Here is a 27512-nt window from a genome sequence, read left to right as displayed (position 1 = left end):
GAACAAATGCAAAGTTCTACATCTGGGTAACAGAAATGTAAAAAACATATATAGTATGGGAGGAATAGAACTAAGTGATAGCATAGGGGAAAAGGACTTGGGCATAATAGTAGATCACAAATTCAACATGAGCCAACAGTGCGGGGCTGCTGCAAAAAAGGCTAATAAAATTCTGGGATGTATTAAGACAAGCATTGAATCTAGATCAAGAGAGGTCATTATTCCGCTGTACTCTTCCCTGGTCAGACCACACCTGGAATACTGTGTACAGTTCTGGGCGCCTCAATTCAAGAAAGACATCGATATATTGGAGCAAGTCCAGAGAAGAGCAACCAAAATGGTGGAAGGTCTGCAAACCATGTCCTATGAGGAGCGGCTAAAAGAACTGGGATTGTTTAGTTTGCAGAAGAGAAGGCTGAGGAGAGATTTAATAGCAGTCTACAAATATCTGAAAGGTAGTCACAGTGCAGAGGGATCTACCCTATTCTCATTAGCACAAGGAAGTACAAGAAGCAATGGGATGAAACTAAAGGGAAAGAGATACAGATTAGACATTAGGAAAAACTTTCTGACAGTGAGGGTAGTGAGAGAGTGGAATAGGCTGCCACGGGAGGTGGTGGGCGCTCCATCAATGGAAATCTTCAAGCGGAATCTGGATAAACATATAGCTGGGATGATTTAGGAAGACCTGCACTCGCAGGGGGTTGGACCCGATGGCCCTTGAGGTCCCTTCCAACTCTACCATAAGAAAAAAAAAGAAAAAAAAAAAAAACATGTCCATAAATGTCATTATTTGCCATCCTAAAACTCACTGTTGTTTTCTTGAAATGAAAATAAAGCTGATACCAAAGCTCACATTTACAATAGGGATTTCTGTCTGGTTTGCAGCTTGGGCAAGAGCTGACTTTACTGTAGGCACCTACAGGGCTCCTTCCATGGCTTGGTGGAAAGTAAAAGGAAATGTCCGGCAACATATGAATATTTATGATGCTAATACCGTTTAATCTCCCAGTTAATTTGGCCAATCCTAATCTACATGTACATGCATGTGTCTAAACTTCACAGTTGTGAGCGTAATCTGCTCTAAGTATCACCATATTGAAGTCCCAATTAATAAGTTATTTTATAAGCCAGCTTAGGGAGACACATAAACACACTCCGCTATGGTGTATATGGTGGGTTCTGCTTTAATAGAGGAAAATAGGTAGTTTAAATACATTGTATAGACAAAGAACAGGTTGGACTAGTATAATTAGCATAACATGATTGGTGGCACAGTTGTAAAATAGTTCTTGTACATGGCTATTGGATAAGAAACTGGAGAGAAGTTGTATCCCATTAAGGCTGAGGGGGGATGTCAGCTTTCTAAACAAAGAGAATGTAAAATGGCTACACACATGGCCCTGGAATCCAAAATGGAGGTTACACAAGCTGACATCCTCCACACAGTATATAGTAGATTTATATTGAACACATATTTGACTACTTTTTTTTATTATTTATTTTAGTGTGAGGAAGATGGCAAACCTTTCTACTCGATGGATGACGGACAAACCAAGTTTCTAGACCTTATCCAGCTGGTTGAGTTCCACCAGATCAACAGGGGTATCCTACCATGTACTCTCAAGCACTACTGCACTTCTGTAGCACTGTAAAAGGGTCTCCATTACCACAAAGCAAGGACGGAACAGACCTCTTGAAGGAAACAAATTAGGATTTAAGACGGACGTTTCCACAAGGTGATTGATGCGCCCCTGTGTAAAAGATGGCACAAGTTCAATGCTGGGATTTGTACATTATTGCTAGATTGTTACTGTGTGGATCCTCGCCGGAGTGGATGAAGTTCTATCAGGAAGCACATAGTCAATAAGCTAAACTTTTTCTTTTCTTTGTGATGCTACAATCATCTTCGCAAGACTGTCAGGTGACAGCAGAATGACATTTGGTGGCTAAATTCCAGTGGAAGACAAGCTTTCTATAATCTCCTGTGCCCTCTGAGAGATGGCAGGAGAAGGGCACCTTAACCGTGTCTGGGAAGGAATGTTAAACAGTGCATCTGTTGCTGAGGGCACTGTACTGTAAATATCTACAAGGCCAGTTCATTGTCAAATATTTTATATAAGAAATCATTATATTATATTTTTCTTCTATTTTCTCTTATTTTGTACAGAATTCTCTAAACACAATCTACAATGAAGAGGAGCAGTTTATTTATATGTATCCAAAAGTGTCACAATAATAAAAAAAAATTCACTATTCTAGTTTACCCTGAATGTATTTAAGGCTCAGTGTTAGCCTCTGTTCACACTGACCCCATGCTTTTGTGTATAACCTCAGCCATGGCATGGTGGAGGATATTTTAAAAAGCAAGTTGAGAAAAGGTCTGTTCATACTTCTTTTATGCTGTTTCCTTGGAGGTTCTGGTATTAAATCAGTCTGCAGTGCTATTCTTACCTTAAAGGGGTCCAAACTGATGACCTATCTATAGGATAAGTCATCATTATCAGATTGTTGGGGATCTGACACCTGGATCCTACACCGAGCAGCTGATCCGGCTTGGTCCAGGCACTGGAAGCTATGGAGATGATAGATCCAAACACAACTCTGTAATAGGATGAGAGTTGCAGTACGCTAGTGTCCTGCTATACAGTGGACGCGGCTGCAGTTATGTGCCTATTACATGAATAGGATCAGAATTGCTTTTGGATCCGTCCTTTTCCATAGCTTCTAGTGCCCTGAGGGAGCCGGATCAGTGCGGATTCCAGGTGTGGGAGGAGGTAATTGTGTGGACTTAGTGCAATCATACTTTTACATAGCATGCTTGCAGCTATACATCCCAGCCCACCCATACACACACAATTGGCTGAGCATGCATGTCTTCCCAGGTTATTGGTCAATAGAAGAATGCAGAAGTGATTAAATAGCTGTAAGTACATCAGTCATTACCACGGATGTTCTATTGGATATCAGAAAAACAAGAGCCTGAAGAACATACCTGGGAAACATTAGTCCGCCAGACAGGTACATCCCTCTATGCATATCATATATCTTATCTGCAGGCAGCATGTTATAGAGCAGGAGGAGCTGAGAATATTGATATATAGTTTTGCGGTAAACAGTTCAGTATAACTTATTGATAGAGCACCAGATTCGTTCTGTGGTTAGGAGTCCAGTGGGCGGTCCAACTCAGTCAACCTCATCTGCACGCTCATACAGAAATGGCTGACAATCATTGAGTGAGACTTCCCACTGGACTACTAATCCCAGAAAGTGCAAGGACGTCACTCAATACAACCTAAACAGTCAGCCTGGTCACCCCCTCCTTCTCTGTACCATGTCACTGCCAGATGGATTGCATCATCAGGCTTCATGCACATGGGATAGACATGTTCACATACTGTACAAGGCATCTGCACCTGCATCTGTATTGTGTTGCTGAAGGCACTCACTGTGCTACCCTTAGGGGGCTTCATTGCGTCATCCTTAATATGGTCAAGTGTTTCATGATGCATAGCCACAAGTCTTCTCCTTATGGATACTTTGAAGACCTTTGTGGAACCAGAGGCTTGTGGAGGTATGGCATGGGTGGGTATATATATCTATGGACACATGCACACAAAAAAATGCTCTTTTTGGCATTTGGTTCAACAAAAAACAACAACACATTAGATAGGACATTTATGTACCTCATAAATCCTATCTAAATACATAAAAACTGCATAAAATGTTACTCAGCAGTGGCATATTAAATAGGAGCTGAATGGTGCAACGTGTCAGCAGACTGAAACGTTTGTGCTAAGCAAAATCTTACTGACAAATATCTTGTACTAGCCCTCAAATCAATAGAAAAAAAATAAAGAGAAAGTCTAAGGCCCTATTCACATCTGCGTTCAGGTTTCCGTTTTGGGAGTGCGCTTGGGGACCCCATGAACTTAAACCTATACGCATTAAAAAGCGGTTACATGGGAAAGCCGGCTCCCCGAACAGGAACCCGAACGCAGATGTGAACCAGGCCTAACCTCCACATAAAGATAAAAACTACTAATATGAAACTGTGTAATGGCATATACTCAGGTTTGTATGGTCTGGTGACAAATGCCTGGCATCTTACAGCTGCTCATCCCCTGACACAACAAACAATAAGGTATATTGATATTCTCCTGACAGTTGAAAGCGATGCACCCATGCACATGTGGTTGTCAGTGAATTTTATCCAATGTTGTCTGCTATACATACTGAGCCCCTTCTGGACCAAGGACATTGCAGCACCAATTGAGGTTGGTCCCATCCCTCCAGAGGCAATCAGGCCCTAGACCTTGAGGGGACCCCAAAGTTTCCTCTGCCACATAAAATATAACACTATTATAAATGACAAAATGTAGGTAGGGGCTGCATTACAGATTTTGCATCAGGGCCTGAAAACTTCAAGGGACACCTTTGGACTCTACCATGAGCAGTAACAATCTTCTTCTATACGAGTAACACAAGATTGGCACACATAGGAAAGAACCAACCCAAGGATGACACCATCATTCTTATACAAGCAATGTAAAGTGGTGGGAAGGAGAGCATTATGCCTCCTCTCCATACATGAAGTGTACAGTGGTGTGCACCAACACCAGGACAGGGAGTCTATTTCTAAGTTGTCTTTTAAGGAAAGGTTGTTAATTTTGACACCCTTACTGTGAACTTTACTCCATTAAGTAGAGAAAGAAAGACATTCGTTGTGAAGAACAAAGCCCCAAACACAGAGTCACCCTGGGGTGTCCTAGTGTTACTCTAATGATTAGTTGTACAGAAGAAAAGAATTATACCTTGTTGCTGTGAGTGACAGTTCTTAAGAAGATGATCCTCTGTGCCGCTCTCCCTGGCTTGTCATTGTCCTACTTGGCTCTACTTCGCCGACAAGATAATCTTCTAAGCACTCTCATCAGATGCATGCGTTAAAGACTATTAAATGGTCCAATTGGGATCCAGCCTCATTCCTAAATATAACCCTCTTTGAGATGGTAGTGGCATTGTGAGATTGCACCAGCAGCACCCCGCTGTATGTACCCCATCATTGTGTACTGTGTATGTGGAATTATCTCAGGGAGTAAGCGTCTATAAGATGGAAGATCCTCGTACGGTGCTTATAACAGGATGTTCCTCCGGGATCGGACTGACGTTGGCGGTAAAACTGGCTCAAGATGAGCAGAAAAGGTTTAAAGGTGTGTATGCCTTCTGCAGGTTATGGGATATGCTCAGAGGTAGAATTTCTTCCTTTACCAAAATGCAGAGTTTGTATCCGGTCACCCTGCTTAGCACATGGCATTTATAAAAGTAGCCTTTTCTTATGTGGTAGATGGATATTTGGGCCCCCTCAGATAGTAGGGCCCGGGTGCAACTGCTACCTCTGCATCCCCTAAAGCTATATATGTGTATAGTACTTCTCATTGTGCACAAAAGAATTCTCTGACTATGCAAATAGGCAAAACGACAGAAATAAAAGCTACACAGAGACAGATACCGCATCAGACATTATGAACAAGTATTGTCTTGTCTCCCCAATATACCATTCTATGCAATTCAGGGGCATCTTCTTTTAGCATTGTAATGACTATCATTAGTGGTTGCCACCCATGTAGATGGGTGCAACAATGAAGGGGTCGTAATCTGGGCTGTATTTGTCTTGTGTGTACAATAACCTGGGTCATGTTTGTCCTGCGTGTAGAGTGCAAGGAAGACTCCTGCCGTTTAGGATCATAATTTGAAGCTCGTGGGCCCCAATACACAATCTGCAATGGCGTCCCTACCTACCTTGTGCCATACCTGTTGAATACTGATATATTTTATGGGCCAAAGGGACCTTTGAGTAGCAACTGGTACCGCTGCACCCCTTATAGTTATGCCCATGCAGTCACTGCCTTCCTCAACAACTCTCAAACCTACAATACCAAATAATAATGGTAATATTCCAAGCTTGAGAGCTAAAGTAAAAAAAAACTGCCACGATGAGGCCAGTATTAACATACTACAATAATAATAGCAATAGCATACCATCTTACTGACTGATATTGGCCACGTTACCCTAACATACATAAGTATCATGTATATATAAGACAATGGGGCTCTATGCAGCGGGTTATCTCTTATCATAAATCCCTCTTGTACTGTACGTGACCGGCCCATTAACTGGATTACATTATAAGAGATATTGTTTGTCTTCTCCAGATCATATTTACTGCCGTAGAACAAGTATTGGTGGGATTCTGCTGACACCTGCTGGTGATCTTACAAGTCTTTCAAAGACTGCATTGACAGCACACATATTGGGGCACGTTTACTGGGGCGTTTTAATAAGTCAGTCTTAAAAGACGTCCCAACAGGTGCAAGGTGTTACTGAATTATCAACAGGCTCTGGCCTCTTAATAAATCAGGAGCACACCTATGCGACAGAATGGAGATCTGCGTCAGTAAGGAACTGGCGTCGATTTCCTGCATAACCCATGCCAGAAAATTGGCACGTGTCATAATAATGTGTCATAATAAATACTCCAGTCTGAGGTGTCCTGACCTCTTCCACTCCAATATTCTCAGAAAATGGCGAGCAAGGCGCATCTACATCAGAAAAGTGCTGGGATAATAAATTCCTCCCATTGTGTGGAGCAACTATGCAGGGCCTGTAGTTCTGTAGCTGTAAGTTCTCTTCGTGCCCCGGTATATATCAATTCTCCAGTCCCTGTCCTATGGCACATCTAATAGTAAATATCTAGTCTATAGTCTTAATCTTTATTTTCTCTTCCAACAACATTTCGCTACATTTCTCTACATATACTGTAAACTGCATCACATCTATTTTGCTTTACTGCTTTTGTGTCAATTTTTTGTAGTTGTGGTTTATTTCCATTCATATATATAGCTGCATACAAAGTTCTTCTGGTCACCATTGGAAACAGACAATGTTTTAGATCCAGTCTGCTGTCATTCGTGTGACCTAATAATACACTGCCCTATGGTAAAAAGAGACCAGCAGGGATCTGAATTTAGCTTTTAGATGCGAATGGAGACCTCATATATTAGAAACGTCTAAAGCAATGTTCACACTGGTTTCATCAGAGATGACTACATGAAAAAGTATATATACTGTTGCATAGTACAAACCTGGTTTCTGTAGAATTATGCAAAATAGACAGGTTCTCTCACTCACCATACGTGTTAGGTGGTGTGTCACAAAATTTGCTTGGCAACTTAGAGTGTGTTCACACGCAGAATTTGCATTCTGCGTGTGAACACTTCCGCGCAGCTAGTGCATCAGTCGTGTCATTCCGCTCTGGATTAGGCCCAAAGAATGGGCCTAATTGGGAGGGAGCCTTGCACCACAGACACTGCTGCGGCTGAGTCAGCCACGGAATCCATGGCAAGATAGGGAAGCTCGTTTCTTTTTCCTTTGTTCAGTGACAGCACACAGACTTCATAGACTATAATGGGGTCCGTGTCCTTTCCACACGGTCTCCATACGAGTCATGCTGACAGGAAAGTAGATCGTGAACTACTTTTCTTTTTTTCTTTTTCTTTTTTTTTTTTATGTATATTGTGAGCCCCACATAGAGCTCACAATGTACATTTTTTCCCTATCAGTATGTTTTTTTTGGAATATGGGATGGAAATCCATGCAAACACAGGGAGAACATACAAACTCCTTGCAGATGTTTTTTTGCCCTTGGCGGGATTTGAACACCAGGACTCCAGCGCTGCAAGGCTGCAGTACTAACCACTGAGCCACCGTGTGGCCCCCGTGAACTACTTTTCTGTCCGCATGTTCCGTGTGGAGACCATGCGGAAAGCACACGGACCACAATATAGTCTATGGGGTCCGTGTGCTTTCACTGCACACCGCTTGCCAATGTATTCAGTAGTCCTTTCGGTGGGGTCCTCATGCACACTCCCCAAATGGATTACCAACACAGATGTCAATGAGGCCTGAGTCTCTTGAAACTAATCTTGTAGACAATTCATAGTTAGTGATAAATTTAGAGGAGAGGGGAGGGGAATGAATAATGCCTGATCAGTGGAGAAGGAAGTATTTCTCCCTGATAAGGGAGCGTTCACACTACCGTCGGTGTCTGACATGTAGTGTCCGCTCCTAGTGTCCGCTCAAAATCTGTCACGGACACTAGGAGCGGACACTAGATGTGTCCGTGACACCTGTCATTCACTTGAACGGGCATCGGGTGCGTTCTTTTGCACTCCGTGCCCGTCCTTCCCTGTCCGCAAGAGAAGATGTCCGACTTCTCAAGCGGACAGAGGAACCCTGCATGCAGGGTTTTTCTGTCCGCTTGAGAAGTCGGACATCTTCTCTTGCGGACAGGGAAGGACGGGCACGGAGTGCAAAAGAACGCACCCGATGCCCGTTCAAGTGAATGACAGGTGTCACGGACACATCTAGTGTCCGCTCCTAGTGTCCGTGACAGATTTTGAGCGGACACTAGGAGCGGACACTACATGTCAGACACCGACGGTAGTGTGAACGCCCCCCTAACAGAAAATATTTACTATTAGACTTGCCATAGGACAAGGATTGAAGAATTGATTTATACTGGAGCACGAGGAGAACTGGTAACATACGTTCCCAAGCTTCTTAGATTTGCCAGCACTACTGATTTATACAAAATTGGTTGAAATGACAGTGACCTTTTAGCTAAAACTAATGCCCCCCCCCCCCCCCAGCTTTCCTGGATTACTTACTAAAAGACAACCACATACAAATCTTCTGTTTTATCCATTACTCGGTTTGTTACAGTAAGAAAGTATAGGGCAATTATCTTCCATCATGTGACAAATATTCTCATTTCCTTTTTCTCAATCACATCACTTGACAGTTTTCTTTGTATTGGCTAAAAAGAAAAAAAAAAAAAACGAAAAAAAAAACCCTCAAAATTAGTAACAGGGTAACAATATATTGCACATTTACATTTCTCCACTGAGGATATTAAAACTCTTTTGCTCTCTATCCCAAAATATTTAACTATTATGATGATAATAACACAATAATTAATAATAATAAAAAAAACCCTTTGGTTTAGGAAGAGATAAGTGTAGTATTAATTAATTGGCACATGCACGTAGATGTCGATGGTGAGTTGTATGCCATCTAAGTTCATGCGCATGCACCATATCGGCGCATACGTCACAACAGGGAGTGAGAGATATTAAAATGATACGTCTAAGGGGAGTTTCCGTCCTAAACCCTGGGGAAACTAGACAGGGGACGGCTTGCCGGTGGTGTCCATATGCAGACTTTCCACCTGGAATACATTTTTTTTTGCACAGACAAAAAGTCCTGCATATACAACTATGTGTCTGTGCAAAGAAAAGAGTTTCCAGGTAGAGAGGCCACATACGGACACCAGCAGTTACCTTTAAAAACCCATTGAAATGAATGGGTTTTAATGCTGGCCACCGGGAAGCCATCCCTTGTATAGTTTCCTGGGGGTTTAGAGATGAAAACACTGGGGCGGACAGCGGCAGTAGTGTGAACCCCTAAGAGCATGTACTATGGGAGGTGTGACTAAAGTGATTGGTAAAAACCTGGAAGGGGACCCTGTGATGCAACAGGGCAGGTTCTATAAGCTCCAGACACAGTGTTCACAGCACCGTTACCCTCTCTGACCTGTAGACACCCAATTGATAACAATATAATAATAATACATTTTATTTATATAGCGCCAACATATTCCGCAGCGCTGTACAATTAGTAGGGTTCAAATACAGACAGAAAGATACATTACAAAGAAAGTCATTTCACACAATGGGACTGAGGGCCCTGCTCGCAAGAGCTTACAGTCTATGAGGTAGAGGGGTGACACAAGAGGTAGCAGGGGCGGTATTGCTTATACAGTAGTCAGATAATTTTGTAATAAAGGTGACTGTCATTACACAAATATAAAACTTTATGAGCCGTCACCAGTCATGACCTTTAACATGTGGATAGAGCTTGGACATATAAAGTTAGCCTGAAATGGCATCATATCATGTGGGGTAATGTGGGAGCTGGAACAGAGGAGGGTTAAATTTTGGGGATTCTAATTATAATACGAAAGGGTTTACATTAGAAATTGTGATAGGCCTGTCTGAAAAGATGCGTCTTTAGTTTGCGCTTGAAGCTGTAGAAATTGGGAGTTAATCTGATTGTCTGGGATAGAGCATTCCAGAGAAGTGGTGCAACTCAGGAGACGTCTTATATACAATATGTTAAAGAGAATCTTGTTTAGATTTTTAGCAATGATCAGCAGACAGTACAATATGATGAATGTACTGAAGGCCATACAGTGAATAAACACTATGTCAATATATGGGTGGGCTAAAAATATATATATATATATATATATATATATATATATATATATATATATATATATATTTTTTTTTTTATTGGGGATCAATTAAAACGTAGTTTGGCTTTGTTTGGCTTCTGCATTGTGTATATATAATCTCAATGTTAGATGTTCCAAAGCCTGACTGTCAGCTTCTTGTCCAGCCCCTCACTGACCACCCTGACCAGTCATTAATCTGATTAATGACCATATAAGAGTAACTCAGAGAGGAGAGAGAAGAGCTGTCAGACATGGCGGGTTAGCTAATAGCTTTCAGTATTATAGAACCGATACATGCAAGATATAGAAACCAAACAAAGCTCATTTTTTAATTGAATCCAATTAGAAACATATTACTTGCCCAAAATATACACAATTCAAAGAACAATTCAATGTTGTATTGTTTAACCCTATATAAAAGTGAAATCATTTTGCAAATATTTTGAAAAGGTTATTCTGTTCCCCTGACTCCCATAGAGGCAGATAGGCGTTACAGAAACAGCATAGCACTACACTGTTTCTGGAACCTCCATTTACCTCTATGGGATTTATGACAATAGTATTCTCATTTTGACCATGTTTGGCCAAGATGGAAATAACCCTTTAATCAAAAATGTCCTACAATTTTTTTAATACAACTCCTATGCAGACCTGTGTACCCTCTGTACCCTTCTTATTAAGTTTTTCAAAGTATTGTTATGTTTCCTTACTTCAAAAATAAAATGGGCTTCTGACCAGTCATTATCTTTATAGTCATTGCCACAATGCGTAACCTCGCAAAGAGGGAAGCTCTTGAAGAAGCAGCAGGAGATGCCCTCAACACAACCCTGGAGATAAAAGAGTTGGATGTCCGGAGTGAACAATCCATTCGAGACTGTGTGGACAGCCTCCCTGAAAGACGTATAGACATTCTCAGTGAGTGGTGCGTTACTTGCTAACTAGAGACATATATATAGGAATTTGCTATATGTGGTCTCATAGATGAAACCATACAGTCATGGCCGCAAGTGTTGGCACCCTGAAATTTTTTCAGAAAATGGAAGTATTTTTGACAAAAAAATTAATGCAATTACATTAGTTTTGTTATATACATGTTTATTTCCTTTGTGTTTATTGGAACAACACAAAAAAAACTGAAAAAAAGCCAAAAATGATATAATTTCATGCAAAACTCCAGAAATGGATCAGACAAAATGACTTAATATTTGGTTCTAGACCATTTGGAAAAAATAACTGAAATCAATCGCTTCCTATAACCATCAACGAGCTTCTTACACCTCTCTACTGGAATTTTGGACCACTCTTCTTTTGCAAACTGCTCCAGGTCTCTCATATTTGAAGGGTGTTTTTTCACAAAAGCAAGTTTAAGATCTCTTCACTGGTGTTCAATGGGACTTTGATCCAGACTCATTGCTGGCCATATCACATCAGCACTTTGCTACCATCCATTTCTGGGTGCTTTTTGCTGCCAAAGGCAGCAAAACAAACACAAGTATACATCTTTGCATCTCCACCATATTTGATTGTTGGTACTGTGTTATTTTCTTTGTAGGCCTCATTCCTTTCTCAGTATACAGTAGAATGATTTGCTCTATCTTGGTCTCATCTGTCCATAAGACATTTTCCCAGATATTGGCTTACTCACTTACATTTTGGCAAACTGCAGTCTAGATAGTTCCCACTGACACCGATCCAGAGTCTGCAGGACAGCTTGAATATCTTTGGCACTTGATTGGGGATGCTTATTCACCAGCTGGACTACCCTGTGTTAGGTACAGTGCCATGGGTTGTAAACTTCTTGATTATGTTGCACACCTTGGACAAAGGAACATCAAGATCTCTGGAGATAGATAAAACCATACAGTCATGGCCTTGAGATTGTAATATTTTTCCACAATCTTGGTTCACAAGTCCTCAGACAGATCTCTTCACTTCTTTCTGTTCTCCAAGCTTAGTTTGGTACATACAGACACACAATATAAAGATTGAGTCAACTTCTCTCCTTTTTATCTGGTTTCAGGTGTGATTTATATATTGCCCACACCTGTTACTTGCCACAGGTGAGTTTGAATGAGCATCACATGCTTGAAACAAAGTTATTTACCCAGAATTTTGAAAAGGTGCCAACAATTTCGTCCTGCTCATTTTTGTAGTTTTGTGTGAAATGTAACAATTCTCTGCAAGAAATACTGTATTTTCTGAAAAAATTTCAGGGGTGCCAACACTTATGGCCATGAATGTATGCCCTAACCATTCCGTTTTTGAGTTATTGTCCTGCACAATGAACCTAAAAAGGATGTAGGCTTACACAACTGGTGTTACTGAAAGGTTTCAGGGTGTTCCCAAGTTAATTGGGGTGGTGATAAGAAATATCAATTTTGCTTGTTAGATAGGTCTCTATAGATAAAGGTAAAATATAACTTTTATTCATCAAAATATATTTTAATGAATAAAAGTTATATTTTACCTTTATCTATTGAGACCTATCTAACAAGCAAAATTGATATATGAAATTTAGAAGATAGTGTTTGGAGCCTCAATCCTCCTGGATGAATAATTGATCTCTTTTGATGGGTTTAAGAAATCCCAAAATGGTGGGATGTAAAAAAAAATAGTCTCCTTTATTTCTAATTTAAGCCTTTGTTGTAAGATATTTTACATCTGCCATTTTTGCTGCAGTTAATAATGCAGGAGTGGGACTTATAGGACCAATCGAATGCCAATCCATAGAAGACATGCAAGGAGTCTTTGAGACTAATTTCTATGGAGTTGTAAGGATGATTAAAGAGGTTCTGCCTGATATGAAGAGGAGAAGGAGTGGACACATTTTGGTGATGAGCAGTGTGATGGGTCTACAAGGTATACCTACAAAAAGTTATATAAATATATATATATATATATATATATATATATATATATATATATATATTAGATATGTCATACTTTCTCTTTCAGCTACTGGAAGTGTATAATGAGGGCATGTTAGAATGCAATCACAATATATGTATCAACATTTTCATGATGACTCTTAGGATACTGGTGCCGTACTGCAAAATCCATGAGGTCCATTAGAAAACACATTTACTTTAAATGGGTTTACTGCTTTGAACAATCCTATTGTGTTGGAACAGTCCTCTACAGTAAACTGAGCACAGTATCACTTGGTCAGCTAGAGAAAGTACCAACTGTGCCTACTGAAGGAAGGTGTGCTTATCAAATCAGGGGACCCACAGGTCACTCTCAAATACTTTGATCTTCTTTCTAATTTTCTTTGATGGAGGACAATCTTTCGGTCATAAATGTATGACCCTTGCCTTCTGGTGAGCTGGAGTGAGAAGATTTGTGATATACAGTCTTCCACTCTTACAATAAAGAGAATTAACACTTTAAGGGCTCGTTCACACGGTGTAACGTGCCGCGTGATGTGGCACGTGTACGCCGCGTGACCCTTTGCGTGCCGTACACGCTCCCATTCATTTCAATGGGAGCGGGGATCGTATGCGCCGCGCTAGTTTGCGGCCGTGCATTTATTCACGGCCGCAAACTAGCGCGGCGCATACGATCCCCGCTCCCATTGAAATGAATGGGAGCGTGTACGGCACGCAAAGGGTCACGCGGCGTACACGTGCCACATCACGCGGCACGTTACACCGTGTGAACGAGCCCTAATGGCAAAAAAGGCAGTTGGTCAGCAGCATATAGTAAAGGAGGGACTCTGTGGGGGCGGCTGTGGAACAAAAGGGGCATGATTACTACTTGGGGGTAATAAGTAGGGGATGGGAAGCTTGTGTGCACAAACATGTTGTGAATAAGTCTTCATGGCTGTCTGGGCTCAGATAGAGAAGGAAAGGAAAATGTTAATGCTGCAAAAATGTATGGATGGAACATGACTGCTGGATATGAGGAGGTGTTGCATAGGAAGCAGTGAAGAACTGTAGGAGGAGGGATCATGATAGACTCCCTTTAAGTAACACCCCTGGTGAATCCTTTCCTCTATATAATCAGGAGGCTGAGCGATCATCACATTAATTATAACTGTGTGACAGGTGTCTGTTGGATCATGTACAGTAACTGAGAGAGCAATGTGTGTCTTCCTGCGGAGAGCTGGGGTTGTAGAGTCCATCATACAGAAAATAAGATTGGGATGTTTTGCATTGCACATTACATGCTAGTGTATTCTCATCAGACTAGAATGAGATTAAATCACCCAACTGAAGAGAAGGATTCCATGAATTTTGAGACAAAAAGCAATAACTAAATAAGGTAATACTAGCTGAATTATACAGTATAAATAAAGTAATACTAGCTGAATTATATAGTATATATTGGGGAAATAGGTATATAATGAAAGATAAAAAAAAAAAAGTATTATAAGATTTAAAAAAAAACTATAAAAAATGTAAAGAGGTCCTTTCACCACCTCTACTAACTTCAGCTCTTTGTATTCTTTATTAGGGACAGCTCCTTTGATTCTGATGCAGTTAGAATTTTTTCTCTAGTCCCTAACCATTATTTCTGTTATTTTCAGCACATTTGTCTCTAGCAGGTGGTCCCTGTCTGTCTGCTACTGTGTGACATCGCCCACCTGACAGTTTCAACACAATTATGATATCTACTTACAACATTGATTGTACCAGCATGGTAGGGGTTATATGAAAAAAAATACAGCTGCTGCAGAATCGGTGGAGTAGAACCTATTGAATGACGTAAACCATTGGAGATGATGGAGGTGGTAAAAGGTTCTCTTAAAGGAGCTGCCCTGCAGTATACCTTAGGATGGGCTATCAACAGCAGATTTGCAGGGAACAGACTCCCATCACCCTCACTGATCAGCTCTTTTAGCAGGGTATCAAGTACAAGCTCCGCTTTCCAGACTCTGTTTTAAAAGAATTAAAGTCTTTTTAAAATAGGGATGTCCTCCAAGACAAATGCTTCAAATCTTTCCTACACTCTCAGGTTCTCGTTTCTTCTAAGGTTTCCATCACATTCATACATTTCATTGTATGCTTTGCATGGAAAGGATTAAATGGTTAATTTTCTGGCAAGTAACAGTAATTTGTTAAAGGTATTCTATCACTGGGAAAATTCATTTTTAACTAAGCATATATTTGCATAGCCTTTACAAAAGCCAATTCCAGACATACCTTTTGTATGTTAATCCTCCCAGTCATTTTTTTTTAATTTATGTAGATTGTGAGCCCCATATAGAGCTCACAATGTACATTTTCCCTATCAGTATGTCTTTGGAGTATGGGAGTAAATCCAGGACTTCAGTGCTGCAAGGCTGCAGTGCTAACCACTGAGCCACTGTGTTGTCCCTCCTCCCAGCATTTTTGAATTATCCCGCTTTTATTGATATGCTAATTAGCCAGCAGAAGCTCATTGAAGACTGTGTGTTGTATGTACATCGGGGGGTGGGGTGATGAGTCATCATCATCATCAGCCTTCCCTGCTCTCACCTCCCCCTGTTTACACACAGCACACAGTGCTCACTGAACTTCTGGTGCTCCAAGGAGGCTAATTAGCATATCAATAAAAGTAGGCTAATTAAAAAACTGCTGAGAGGATTAACAAACAAAACGTATGTTTGGAATAGCTTTTCTAAAGGCTATGCAAATATATGTTTAGTTAGAAATGAGTATTCCCAATAATAGAATCCCTTTAATTATGTAATTTGTGTTTTTGTCTTCAGGAATTGTATTCAATGATATCTATGCAGCCTCCAAGTTTGCCATTGAAGGATTCTGCGAGAGTTTGGTCTTCCAAGCCCTGATGTTTAATATTCAGTAAGTGCTCATTAATTCTCCTATGATCCCAACCATACAAAGCTCTGTATTCAGATTCTGTCAAAGCCTTACAATAAGCAGAACAGGCAATGAGGGCTTAAATTATTCTCGTTGGATGAGTTTTTGGCTATGATTGTGTGACAGCCGTGTTAAGATCATAAACCTACATATTACATTTCCGGATGACGGGGTATTATTCTTTACAAGGGAATTCCATTACCTCGCTGTATGACACAAATCTGTGTTCTGTCCAGGATTTTTGATAATCTTCGGCCATATTTTTGACAAAGCATAGGAGTCATTCTTGCAGAAGGATTTATAATAAGATATTGTCAATGAATCCAGCACAATAATAAAAACGGATATTGTGAGGTTTTGTTTGCAACTATTACAAGACGTGTAATATGTGCCAGTAAATCTTTGACTAAGTCACTGTCTTAAAGGACCAATATTCCTAAAATACAAGTTAGCTTAAAGGAGTATTCCCATCTGCTAAGGTTATGGCATGTCACTATAGTATACCATTATGTAAGGATTCGGTGGAGAAGTTACATATGAATGTAGTCGTTGTATTTCCTTGCACTGCGGGTGACCAGGAGCATTGCTATGCAGACTATATGCTGTATAGATTTAACTACTAATGCTTCTTCATTCTGAAGATGGTGGGGGTTGCTGAAAACTGGCAGTAAAGGTGTCAGCTTGTTAACATTGCACAAACTTTTTACAATTAGTTACATGAAGATTTAGTATTTTACTATTCAACTCTAACTAGACCCCTAAGTTTAGAACAAGAATGAGACTGGACCCCCAAATCAGACCAATAAATTGATTTAGACCTGGAATCAAGTAATATCTAGTCCAGCAATGACCCTCTGGAGCCTGCACAGAATTAGTTGTGTAGTGTAATCATGAAAGGAAAATCACCAAATGCTTATACATAACCAACAGTTCACCGGGCTTCATGGTAGAAATACAAAGTAAGGAACATCTTAAACAACTGGCAACCATCTTCACATTGAACATCAAGCCACCTAGAGCTTCCATGAAGTGATGGCTACCACTCCTGTTCTCACAGGCAATGCCCCCTTCCTTACTCATGGACTAAGCTGCCAGTTTCTCATGATGTAGTATGAACTGAAGAAATGATCGGATGGACTCTGTGTACACCCTCACTGGGTCTACTGCTCTTATACAGTACAACAAGCCTTTACCATGTTGAAACCCAAGTGTCCTGCTGCAGCTAGTATGACTAACTTGCACCCCCTCACCCCAGATACTCCATTGCTATCCCTAACAATGGCAAGATCTGCTTTGATGATGGAGGAACAGATAAACCCCAATCTTACTTCTACTGATGAGTTACCTCACACTGGAGGTAAATACAAGGGTCACTATTGCAGACATAGCGAATACACTGCCACTATAGGGGTTAATTCACCCTCTACTGAACCATCCCATACTTCTGGTATCACTGGCGGACTCCGCATAACACAGTAACTGCATTTTGGGATGGTGTAGATGGAATAACTTAATGCATACTGTTGCTAGGTCTTCACCTACTGCCCGGAAAGGTATGAAAGCCACTGTCGGGACTTGAACCCAGGGACTTCAGTGTTCCAGGCTGTAGCTCTTACAACTTGGACAGCTCCAGTGCTGATGTGAAGCCTAGTTCCCGCTGCCTCTAGTTTCAGTTCCCGCCTCTCTGGTTTGCTCCACCCTGCTCTCTGATTGAACTTCCTATATAAACCCAGCCTTGCACTTCCTGCCTTGTGAGATTATTGAGCTCTGCCTGTAATCTAGCTAGACTCTTCTGCTCTGCTGGCAATAGCGACTCTGCCCCCCTGGCACCATACTTTAGAGTTAGCCCCCAGAGTAGGCTTTCTACGACAGTTTGGAGTGTGTTTGTGGGAATGTGTGTTGGATGAGAGGGCATGGCTTACATTCTCTGTTGTAGGTCATCCCAAAGGAGTTCGATGGGATTGAGGTCAAGGCTCAATGATTTATGGACTTTATGGACCTTGCTTTGTGCACTGAGGACCAGTCATGCTAGAACACAAAAGGGGCTTCCCCAAACTGTGGGAGTGCTGGTAGAACACAACTATCTTGGTACAATGAAGAATTAAGATTTCCCTTTATGGGAACTAGGGGGCCTAGGCCAGCTAATGAAAAATAACCCCATAACATTATCTCTCCATTATCGAATTGTCTTCAGTCAGGCAGACAATATTCTTCTGTTATTTGCCAAACTCAGACATGTCCATTAGATTGCCAGATAGAGAAGAATGATTTGCCAATCCACAGAACATTTCCACTGCCCCAAGCCAAGTGGCAGCATGATTTATACTACTCCATCCGATGCTTGGTATTGTTCTTGGTGATGTAAAGCTTGTGTGCAGCTGCTCCTCCATAGAAACCAATGCCATGAAGCTCCCAGCGTAGTTTTGGTGCCAATGTAAAGCCAGAGGAGGTTTGGAACTTTGCAGGTTCATCCAGGAAAGTGTTGCTAACTATTACACTATGCACATCAGCACTTACCAAACCGGCTCTTTAACTTTACTTCTTGGCTTAGTTGCTGTGGTTCAGTGAGCTCTTTAGAATGAGCCATTCTTTTATACATGTTTGTAAAGGTAGACTACATGGCAAGGAGTAGGACTATATTTAACCAAGGTAATGGTACTGAATGAAACACCTGAATTCATTGACAAAGTGGCAGGTGCCAATACTTTTGTCCGACCAGGGTGAAAGAAAGAGAAGTCCCTGTTTTTTTTATACTTTTGCACCCTTTATGATCCACATGTTCTTTTGGCTCTTGTTTGTAGCAGTACAAAAGATAGATGGAGACCATCCAACTGATATATTCTGTATTGGAGCTTTAAGTAACAGGAAGGTTCAATTTGTGTTCATCCCTAAGGTTAAAATGTAGAAAATGACTTAATTGCATTATTTTATGACACTTGCATGAGATGATAAGGAGCTTGGTTGCTTCCTATCCACTTTTATATAAATTTCAGCCTGACCTTGATAGAACCTGGGCCTGTGGTGACAGACTTTGAGTTGAAAGTTTATGAAGATGCTATACGGGGGGATTACTCCAAGGCAGACCCTGAAACCAAAGCAATGTTCACCAACTATTACCTAAAGAACTGTAAAGCCATCTTTTCTAGTCTTGGACAGACCCCAGATGAAATTGCTGAGGTAAGTCCAGTGAAGAACAATGGGAAAATGTAATGATTATATAGCATGTAACAGATGCTACGATGCAGGGTTAGGATGAAGGGTCAATGGAGTAGAGGGCTACCTAAGGTGCCAATAATGTGGACAAGCATTTATACTTGTACTGTACAACCAACAGGACATCCAATAATGCTGTATGTTGGCGGGTCTGGTATGGTGCTCTCATTTAGTGCAGGTGGCCTTGTAATAAGAACTGTGGGTATGTAGGGTATAAAGATGGCGGGACAAGCTCAGGAGTTGAAGGGAGGCAGAGGAATGCATTGCTACATTGCTGATACCATCTTAATGGTTTTCTTTCAGCACACTTTACATGTTCTCACCATGGAGACGCCTCCTTTTCGACATCAGACTAACCACGTTTATACTCCTCTGACTGCACTGAAGTATGCTGATCCCAGTGGAGAGCTGGTGAAGGATGTATTTTACAAGATAGTCTTCCAGCATGAGACACTGATGCAGGCCAGCCTCCGTGCTATCAAGCTCCTCCGCTGGAAAGCACAGAAAGTACAACAAGGAGCAAGGGTTTTGGGATTTCTCTGAAATATCAATTTTAGACGGAAACATGGGAAACTATGAGTGTGATATACACGTAATCCAGTTCATACAAGAAGACGATTCTGCCAAGCTTTGGATTGTCATTGCTCACAAAAATTCAAAAATGTGAAAACAAATGAACAGCAAAGTCTACAAGAACCTCTCAATTCCCCATCAAAGAACAGAAACTATTTAGTAGTGGAGAGGTTTTTTCTCTATGGTGTGTTAGGAAATTGAGTAAACCCACCTGTGAGACAAGATGTGAGCCTTGTCCATTGGAGAATGGAGAAAACTTATTGACGCATAGTCTGTGACAGCAAGTGAGCCGTGAGTTTCACTTCCCACTTCCATGCACTAAAATATCTCCCCTTGAGTCCCTAGAGAGATCTCTTTACCCACTCATCCACCTCTGCGACAATGGAGAGAGGTGGTGCCACACCATTTATCTAGAAGCAATCATTCCAGTACTTCTCAAGTGCTAAATATCAGCACTGTTTTCAATGACTGGTTTAACTATCCTGAAATTAGTCAGTGCATTGATGGGAAGCGCTGGCCTACAGGGTCCAAGTAATAGTGTGAAATAAAGTAAATGAACTGTCCTTCTCCCTAGGTACAACGGACCAATCCAGTGTTACTTAAGAATGGTCTGCCAGAAGATTAGTATCTGCGTCTACCCAGTCTGAAAGCCGCAAACACTCTTCTAGAGAGCAGACCTCCTGGACTATACACTTGCCTTACAGTATAAGACAGTCTGAATAATACATCCAAGTTTAGGGACATTAAGCTTGCCACATCAACACTGGGAAGAAACAGTTCTGACTGGATCTTCCACCCCCAGTGTTTCTAGGTTGTCCTACAAGGTACAGCCAGTGGCCAGTTCCTCTACAGGTGAAATGTATGTGTAATACTGATTTGGCTACCCATGTAATACACGTATTCACTGGTTGATCAACAGACCCTCTTTGAAGTCACTCTGAACTTTCTCTTCGCTGAAGGACTCACCTCCATGAACACAAAATTTCCCAACAGGGTATCTAAAAATAGGCTTTGTGATACTGGACAATCTCTTTAAAGTAGGGCGGCAAAAGTTTTTTTGTTTCACCTGACCATGCATGTGAACCAACTATACATGCATTAGATTATGATGAAATACTTATGGGAATTTACAAAGGGAATTTTATATTGTGCGCAGTAAGACAAGAGTAATGTTAGGTCAATTCTCCAGCCCCAAATGAGATCTCAAATTTTGGCAGGAGAAGGACTTTAATAATTGACAATACTGCACCTGAGTTACTCGGCAAAGAAGAGTCCAACAATTCATTGGTGTAAAACAACTTTTCATGGTAAAGTCTAGAATAGAGATGAGCGAACACTAAAATGTTCGAGGTTCGAAATTCGATTCGAACAGCCGCTCACTGTTCGAGTGTTCGAATGGGTTTCGAACCCCATTATAGTCTATGGGGAACATAAACTCGTTAAGGGGGAAACCCAAATTCGTGTCTGGAGGGTCACCAAGTCCACTATGACACCCCAGGAAATGATACCAACACCCTGGAATGACACTGGGACAGCAGGGGAAGCATGTCTGGGGGCATAAAAGTCACTTTATTTCATGGAAATCCCTGTCAGTTTGCGATTTTCGCAAGCTAACTTTTCCCCATAGAAATGCATTGGCCAGTGCTGATTGGCCAGAGTACGGAACTCGACCAATCAGCGCTGGCTCTGCTGGAGGAGGCGGAGTCTAAGATAGCTCCACACCAGTCTCCATTCAGGTCCGACCTTAGACTCCGCCTCCTCCGGCAGAGCCAGCGCTGATTGGCCGAAGGCTGGCCAATGCATTCCTATGCGAATGCAGACTTAGCAGTGCTGAGTCAGTTTTGCTCAACTACACATCTGATGCACACTCGGCACTGCTACATCAGATGTAGCAATCTGATGTAGCAGAGCCGAGGGTGCACTAGAACCCCTGTGCAAACTCAGTTCACGCTAATAGAATGCATTGGCCAGCGCTGATTGGCCAATGCATTCTATTAGCCCGATGAAGTAGAGCTGAATGTGTGTGCTAAGCACACACATTCAGCACTGCTTCATCAAGCCAATACAATGCATTAGCCAGTGCTGATTGGCCAGAGTACGGAATTCGGCCAATCAGCGCTGGCTCTGCTGGAGGAGGCGGAGTCTAAGATCGCTCCACACCAGTCTCCATTCAGGTCCGACCTTAGACTCCGCCTCCTCCGGCAGAGCCAGCGCTGATTGGCCGAAGGCTGGCCAATGCATTCCTATGCGAATGCAGACTTAGCAGTGCTGAGTCAGTTTTGCTCAACTACACATCTGATGCACACTCGGCACTGCTACATCAGATGTAGCAATCTGATGTAGCAGAGCCGAGGGTGCACTAGAACCCCTGTGCAAACTCAGTTCACGCTAATAGAATGCATTGGCCAGCGCTGATTGGCCAATGCATTCTATTAGCCCGATGAAGTAGAGCTGAATGTGTGTGCTAAGCACACACATTCAGCACTGCTTCATCAAGCCAATACAATGCATTAGCCAGTGCTGATTGGCCAGAGTACGGAATTCGGCCAATCAGCGCTGGCTCTGCTGGAGGAGGCGGAGTCTAAGATCGCTCCACACCAGTCTCCATTCAGGTCCGACCTTAGACTCCGCCTCCTCCGGCAGAGCCAGCGCTGATTGGCCGAAGGCTGGCCAATGCATTCCTATGCGAATGCAGACTTAGCAGTGCTGAGTCAGTTTTGCTCAACTACACATCTGATGCACACTCGGCACTGCTACATCAGATGTAGCAATCTGATGTAGCAGAGCCGAGGGTGCACTAGAACCCCTGTGCAAACTCAGTTCACACTAATAGAATGCATTGGCCAGCGCTGATTGGCCAATGCATTCTATTAGCCCGATGAAGTAGAGCTGAATGTGTGTGCTAAGCACACACATTCAGCACTGCTTCATCAAGCCAATACAATGCATTAGCCAGTGCTGATTGGCCAGAGTACGGAATTCGGCCAATCAGCGCTGGCTCTGCTGGAGGAGGCGGAGTCTAAGGTCGGACCTGAATGGAGACTGGTGTGGAGCGATCTTAGACTCCGCCTCCTCCAGCAGAGCCAGCGCTGATTGGCCGAATTCCGTACTCTGGCCAATCAGCACTGGCTAATGCATTGTATTGGCGTGATGAAGCAGTGCTGAATGTGTGTGCTTAGCACACACATTCAGCTCTACTTCATCGGGCTAATAGAATGCATTGGCCAGCGCTGATTGGCCGAATTCCGTACTCTGGCCAATCAGTGCTGGCCAATGCATTCTATTAGCTTGATGAAGCAGAGTGTGCACAAGGGTTCAAGCGCACCCTCGGCTCTGATGTAGCAGAGCCGAGGCTGCACAAGGGTTCAAGCGCACCCTCGGCTCTGATGTAGGAGAGCCGAGGGTGCACTTGAACCCTTGTGCAGCCTCGGCTCTGCTACATCAGAGCCGAGGGTGCGCTTGAACCCTTGTGCACACTCTGCTTCATCAAGCTAATAGAATGCATTGGCCAGCGCTGATTGGCCAATGTATTCTATTAGCCTGATGAAGTAGAGCTGAATGTGTGTGCTAAGCACACACATTCAGCTCTACTTCATCGGGCTAATAGAATGCATTGGCCAGCGCTGATTGGCCAGAGTACGGAACTCGACCAATCAGCGCTGGCTCTGCTGGAGGAGGCGGAGTCTAAGATCGCTCCACACCAGTCTCCATTCAGGTCCGACCTTAGACTCCGCCTCCTCCAGCAGAGCCAGCGCTGATTGGCCGAATTCCGTACTCTGGCCAATCAGCACTGGCTAATGCATTGTATTGGCTTGATGAAGCAGTGCTGAATGTGTGTGCTTAGCACACACATTCAGCTCTACTTCATCGGGCTAATAGAATGCATTGGCCAATCAGCGCTGGCCAATGCATTCTATTAGTGTGAACTGAGTTTGCACAGGGGTTCTAGTGCACCCTCGGCTCTGCTACATCAGATTGCTACATCTGATGTAGCAGTGCCGAGTGTGCATCAGATGTGTAGTTGAGCAAAACTGACTCAGCACTGCTAAGTCTGCATTCGCATAGGAATGCATTGGCCAGCCTTCGGCCAATCAGCGCTGGCTCTGCCGGAGGAGGCGGAGTCTAAGGTCGGACCTGAATGGAGACTGGTGTGGAGCGATCTTAGACTCCGCCTCCTCCAGCAGAGCCAGCGCTGATTGGTCGAGTTCCGTACTCTGGCCAATCAGCGCTGGCCAATGCATTCTATTAGCCCGATGAAGTAGAGCTGAATGTGTGTGCTTAGCACACACATTCAGCTCTACTTCATCAGGCTAATAGAATACATTGGCCAATCAGCGCTGGCCAATGCATTCTATTAGCTTGATGAAGCAGAGTGTGCACAAGGGTTCAAGCGCACCCTCGGCTCTGATGTAGCAGAGCTGAGGGTGCACAAGGGTTCAAGTGCACCCTCGGCTCTCCTACATCAGAGCCGAGGGTGCGCTTGAACCCTTGTGCAGCCTCGGCTCTGCTACATCAGAGCCGAGGGTGCGCTTGAACCCTTGTGCACACTCTGCTTCATCAAGCTAATAGAATGCATTGGCCAGCGCTGATTGGCCAGAGTACGGAATTCGGCCAATCAGCGCTGGCCAATGCATCCCTATGGGAAAAAGTTTATCTCACAAAAATCACAATTACACACCCGATAGAGCCCCAAAAAGTTATTTTTAATAACATTCCCCCCTAAATAAAGGTTATCCCTAGCTATCCCTGCCTGTACAGCTATCCCTGTCTCATAGTCACAAAGTTCACATTCTCATATGACCCGGATTTGAAATCCACTATTCGTCTAAAATGGAGGTCACCTGATTTCGGCAGCCAATGACTTTTTCCAATTTTTTTCAATGCCCCCAGTGTCGTAGTTCCTGTCCCACCTCCCCTGCGCTGTTATTGGTGCAAAAAAGGCGCCAGGGAAGGTGGGAGGGGAATCGAATTTTGGCGCACTTTACCACGTGGTGTTCGATTCGATTCGAACATGGCGAACACCCTGATATCCGATCGAACATGTGTTCGATAGAACACTGTTCGCTCATCTCTAGTCTAGAACAAAAGTCAATATGTGAACAATTACAAATAACTTTATGGTTTACAAAATGGATAATATATCAAAACGCATTCAAAATATTTAAAGTCCAACATTACAAAAAGGTTTCAAAAAAGAGAATTTGCTTTTCCTGGCTCTAACTTCAAAAACTTTGTACAGGGATATTCTACAGCAAAGTAAAACTATCACTAAGGATTTAAGACAGCAAAGGGTTGTAATAGCAATATAACAAAATATGGTCAATTTCAACAGTTCATTCAAAGGCGGTGTTCACCACGAGCAATATGGGATGAGAACTCATAGCGGTCCTGGCTTCGATGTCCACACATATTGCATTCAAAGGGGTCTCGAAATCCATGACATCCCATGTGGATAGTAAACATGACATAATCCAGAAAGAAAACATAACAGTGGTCACAGCGGTACACCCCCATTGGGAAACCATCTTTACTTAACAGCTGCAGAAGATCACGTGGAGATAGCCCTGGATGTTTTAGGAGCTCATAGAACCTAGGGTGCTCCTTGTGCGGTGGAAGTGCACTATTTGTCCGCACTGAAGCAGCATTTAGGTTGGGTGGATAGGATGCTCTTTCTTCATGGCTGCTCTCAGTGTCAGTTGAGTCTTGAGCATTGGCACCTGGGGACAGACCCTGATCTGGAACAGACTTCTTTTCTCTAAGCGACTGAGGTGGCAGGTGGCCATTGGCGATATCAACATGAGTGAGTGGCACAGGATAAAGACTGCTGATAACAGGCACCATCTCTGCAGAGGGAGTGGGGGGAGTGTGAATTATAGGACGTAAAACCCCAGGGCCAAGAAAGGCCACTGAATTTCCAATATTCTGCTCCAACATCCTTTGAGGAATCCCGTCATGATCTTTATCATACAAGAAACTGTTATAGGGAACTTCAAAACAATGTTGCTTCTCTCCTGAGGAGGGGAAAACAAAGAGCAAGAAATTACTAGTATATTGTAAAAAGGACGGCACAAGCAAAAACTAAGAAATTAAATCCCTAGCACAGGTTTCATTGATGACAATACAGTTGAACTACTAATCCCAGATTAGTTTTGGCAAAAGAAGCTCATTTTTTTCTATTGCAAGATCCCTTTTCCTTTAACCCCTATTCCAGGACTGGTAAGCATTAAGGAATTTGAGCAGTTCTTCAATTTTTCATTATAGCGTTCCAAAAGCCACAACTTTATTATTTCTTCTGTATAAGATACATTGCATTTTTCACTAGCGATAGACATTTGTTGTGAAATGCATTACATTTTTGCAAGATGCATTCTGAGTAGCATCCTATTAGGCCTTACCTCCGCAGAGCCTAATAGGAGTACTAACATGGAAGATGTGGGAGCCTAATGTAAATTGTTGAGTGCTTTGGATAATCCCTGTTTACTAGAGGGTTTGTACGTTGTGTGGGAACAGTATAAGTCCAATTAACTGGCAGCGACACCGCCACAGTTGAAATGAAGCATTACTCTATTCTCATTGGAATCAATGAACTGTCCATGTCGCTCAGACAAATATTTGGTTTCACTGACGGAAAGATTTTCTTCATAGCTGCTTTTTGTCCAAGTAATGAGGGTCCTTAACAGGAACATCCACTAATACCCAAGTACATTATCGCAAAAGGGGTTTTCTCGCTTGGAAAACCCCATTAAGGCAGGGGCCTGATGGGACGGAAATGCTGCAATTTCCACGTGGCGGAAACGCCGTGGGAAAAATCTCGTTTCACAGTACAGGTAAAGTAGATGGGATTCTAGTGAATTCCATGCCCCACTTTGCAGTAAAAGTTTTGGAAATCACAGCATGTCAATTACACCTACAGAAATGCCTACGCTTTCTCTTTAAAGCGTTGCGAGACGTCCCGTGGGGCTTTACCCTAAACCTTACAACAAATCCAATATTAGATGGGATATTATGAGATACACTGCCCGGGATTTACAGCACATTGGGATCACTAGGTAAAGATGTGATGTAAGTAAAAGTAAATGACAAGGAACTATTTCAGGAGGTTTATATAAGCCGGGATGGTGAACACCCCAGACATGACCTGTTTGCCTCAGGTTTTAGTAGGTTTTACTGTAAGATGAGTAGTGAACATAAGGACACAATAACAGATGACATCAGACTAATGCAATATTATACCTGTGACTCATGGCAAGCAAAATCCCCCTTCTCAAGTTTATTTGCTGAGTATACCTCACCCTATAAAAAGTGTTCACATTACACAACTACACCTTCTCACCCATTGATACATGAGCATTCCATGCCATACCTGCTACTATGAATCACTGTGTGAACAAGGACCAGTTCCCAAGGAGCGATCTCTCAAGGTAAGAATGTGATAAGAGGTGGAGAACAGCTGTCAGGCTGACCTGAATATACAAGTTGTGAAAGGGTCATGTCAGCCATCACCTGCACAAAAGGCAGGGCTACGGGAATGACAACATGTCTCCAGTGGGCTACCTGTATACTGGTG

The 27512-nt window shown here is 42.5% G+C and overlaps 3 protein-coding genes across 4 annotated transcripts in view; 2 read left to right on the top strand and 1 right to left on the bottom strand.

Annotated features, from left to right (window-relative positions):
- The window catches only part of GRB7 (growth factor receptor bound protein 7), a 75263-nt gene extending 72883 nt beyond the window's left edge, over window positions 1–2380 (top strand). For both annotated transcript variants that reach the window (XM_075278286.1, XM_075278287.1), the window contains one exon: window positions 1509–2380. In XM_075278286.1, the coding sequence (XP_075134387.1) occupies window positions 1509–1655 (147 nt within the window). In that variant the 3' untranslated portion in view covers window positions 1656–2380. The remainder of the gene's footprint in view (window positions 1–1508) is intronic.
- A 2527-nt stretch (window positions 2381–4907) lies between these two features.
- LOC142209390 (retinol dehydrogenase 8-like) lies at window positions 4908–21259 on the top strand. Its single transcript, XM_075278376.1, has 6 exons — window positions 4908–5210; window positions 11109–11270; window positions 13035–13214; window positions 16048–16141; window positions 19153–19336; window positions 19676–21259. Exons 1-6 carry the CDS (start codon window positions 5111–5113, stop codon window positions 19913–19915), a joined length of 960 nt encoding a protein of 319 aa, XP_075134477.1. The 5' UTR covers window positions 4908–5110; the 3' UTR covers window positions 19916–21259.
- A 3907-nt stretch (window positions 21260–25166) lies between these two features.
- The window catches only part of IKZF3 (IKAROS family zinc finger 3), a 54228-nt gene continuing 51882 nt past the window's right edge, over window positions 25167–27512 (bottom strand). The window contains exon 8 of the mRNA XM_075278311.1: window positions 25167–25956. Within this exon, the coding sequence (XP_075134412.1) occupies window positions 25283–25956 (674 nt within the window). The 3' untranslated portion in view covers window positions 25167–25282. The remainder of the gene's footprint in view (window positions 25957–27512) is intronic.

The sequence above is a fragment of the Leptodactylus fuscus genome, chromosome 6, assembly GCF_031893055.1.
Source record: "Leptodactylus fuscus isolate aLepFus1 chromosome 6, aLepFus1.hap2, whole genome shotgun sequence".
Classification (NCBI taxonomy): domain Eukaryota; kingdom Metazoa; phylum Chordata; class Amphibia; order Anura; family Leptodactylidae; genus Leptodactylus; species Leptodactylus fuscus.
The sequence above is the reverse complement of the archived record's forward strand: the minus strand, read 5'-3'. Positions and strand labels throughout refer to the sequence as shown.

Excerpts from the sequence above, each read along its gene's own strand:
- LOC142209390 (XM_075278376.1), top strand. The coding sequence starts at position 5,111 with ATGGAAGATCCTCGTACGGTGCTTATAACAGGATGTTCCTCCGGGATC. Across the intron at positions 16,142-19,152 it reads GCCCTGATGTTTAATATTCA|CCTGACCTTGATAGAACCTG; the intron begins GTAAGTGCTCAT and ends TATAAATTTCAG. Across the intron at positions 19,337-19,675 it reads CCCCAGATGAAATTGCTGAG|CACACTTTACATGTTCTCAC; the intron begins GTAAGTCCAGTG and ends GTTTTCTTTCAG.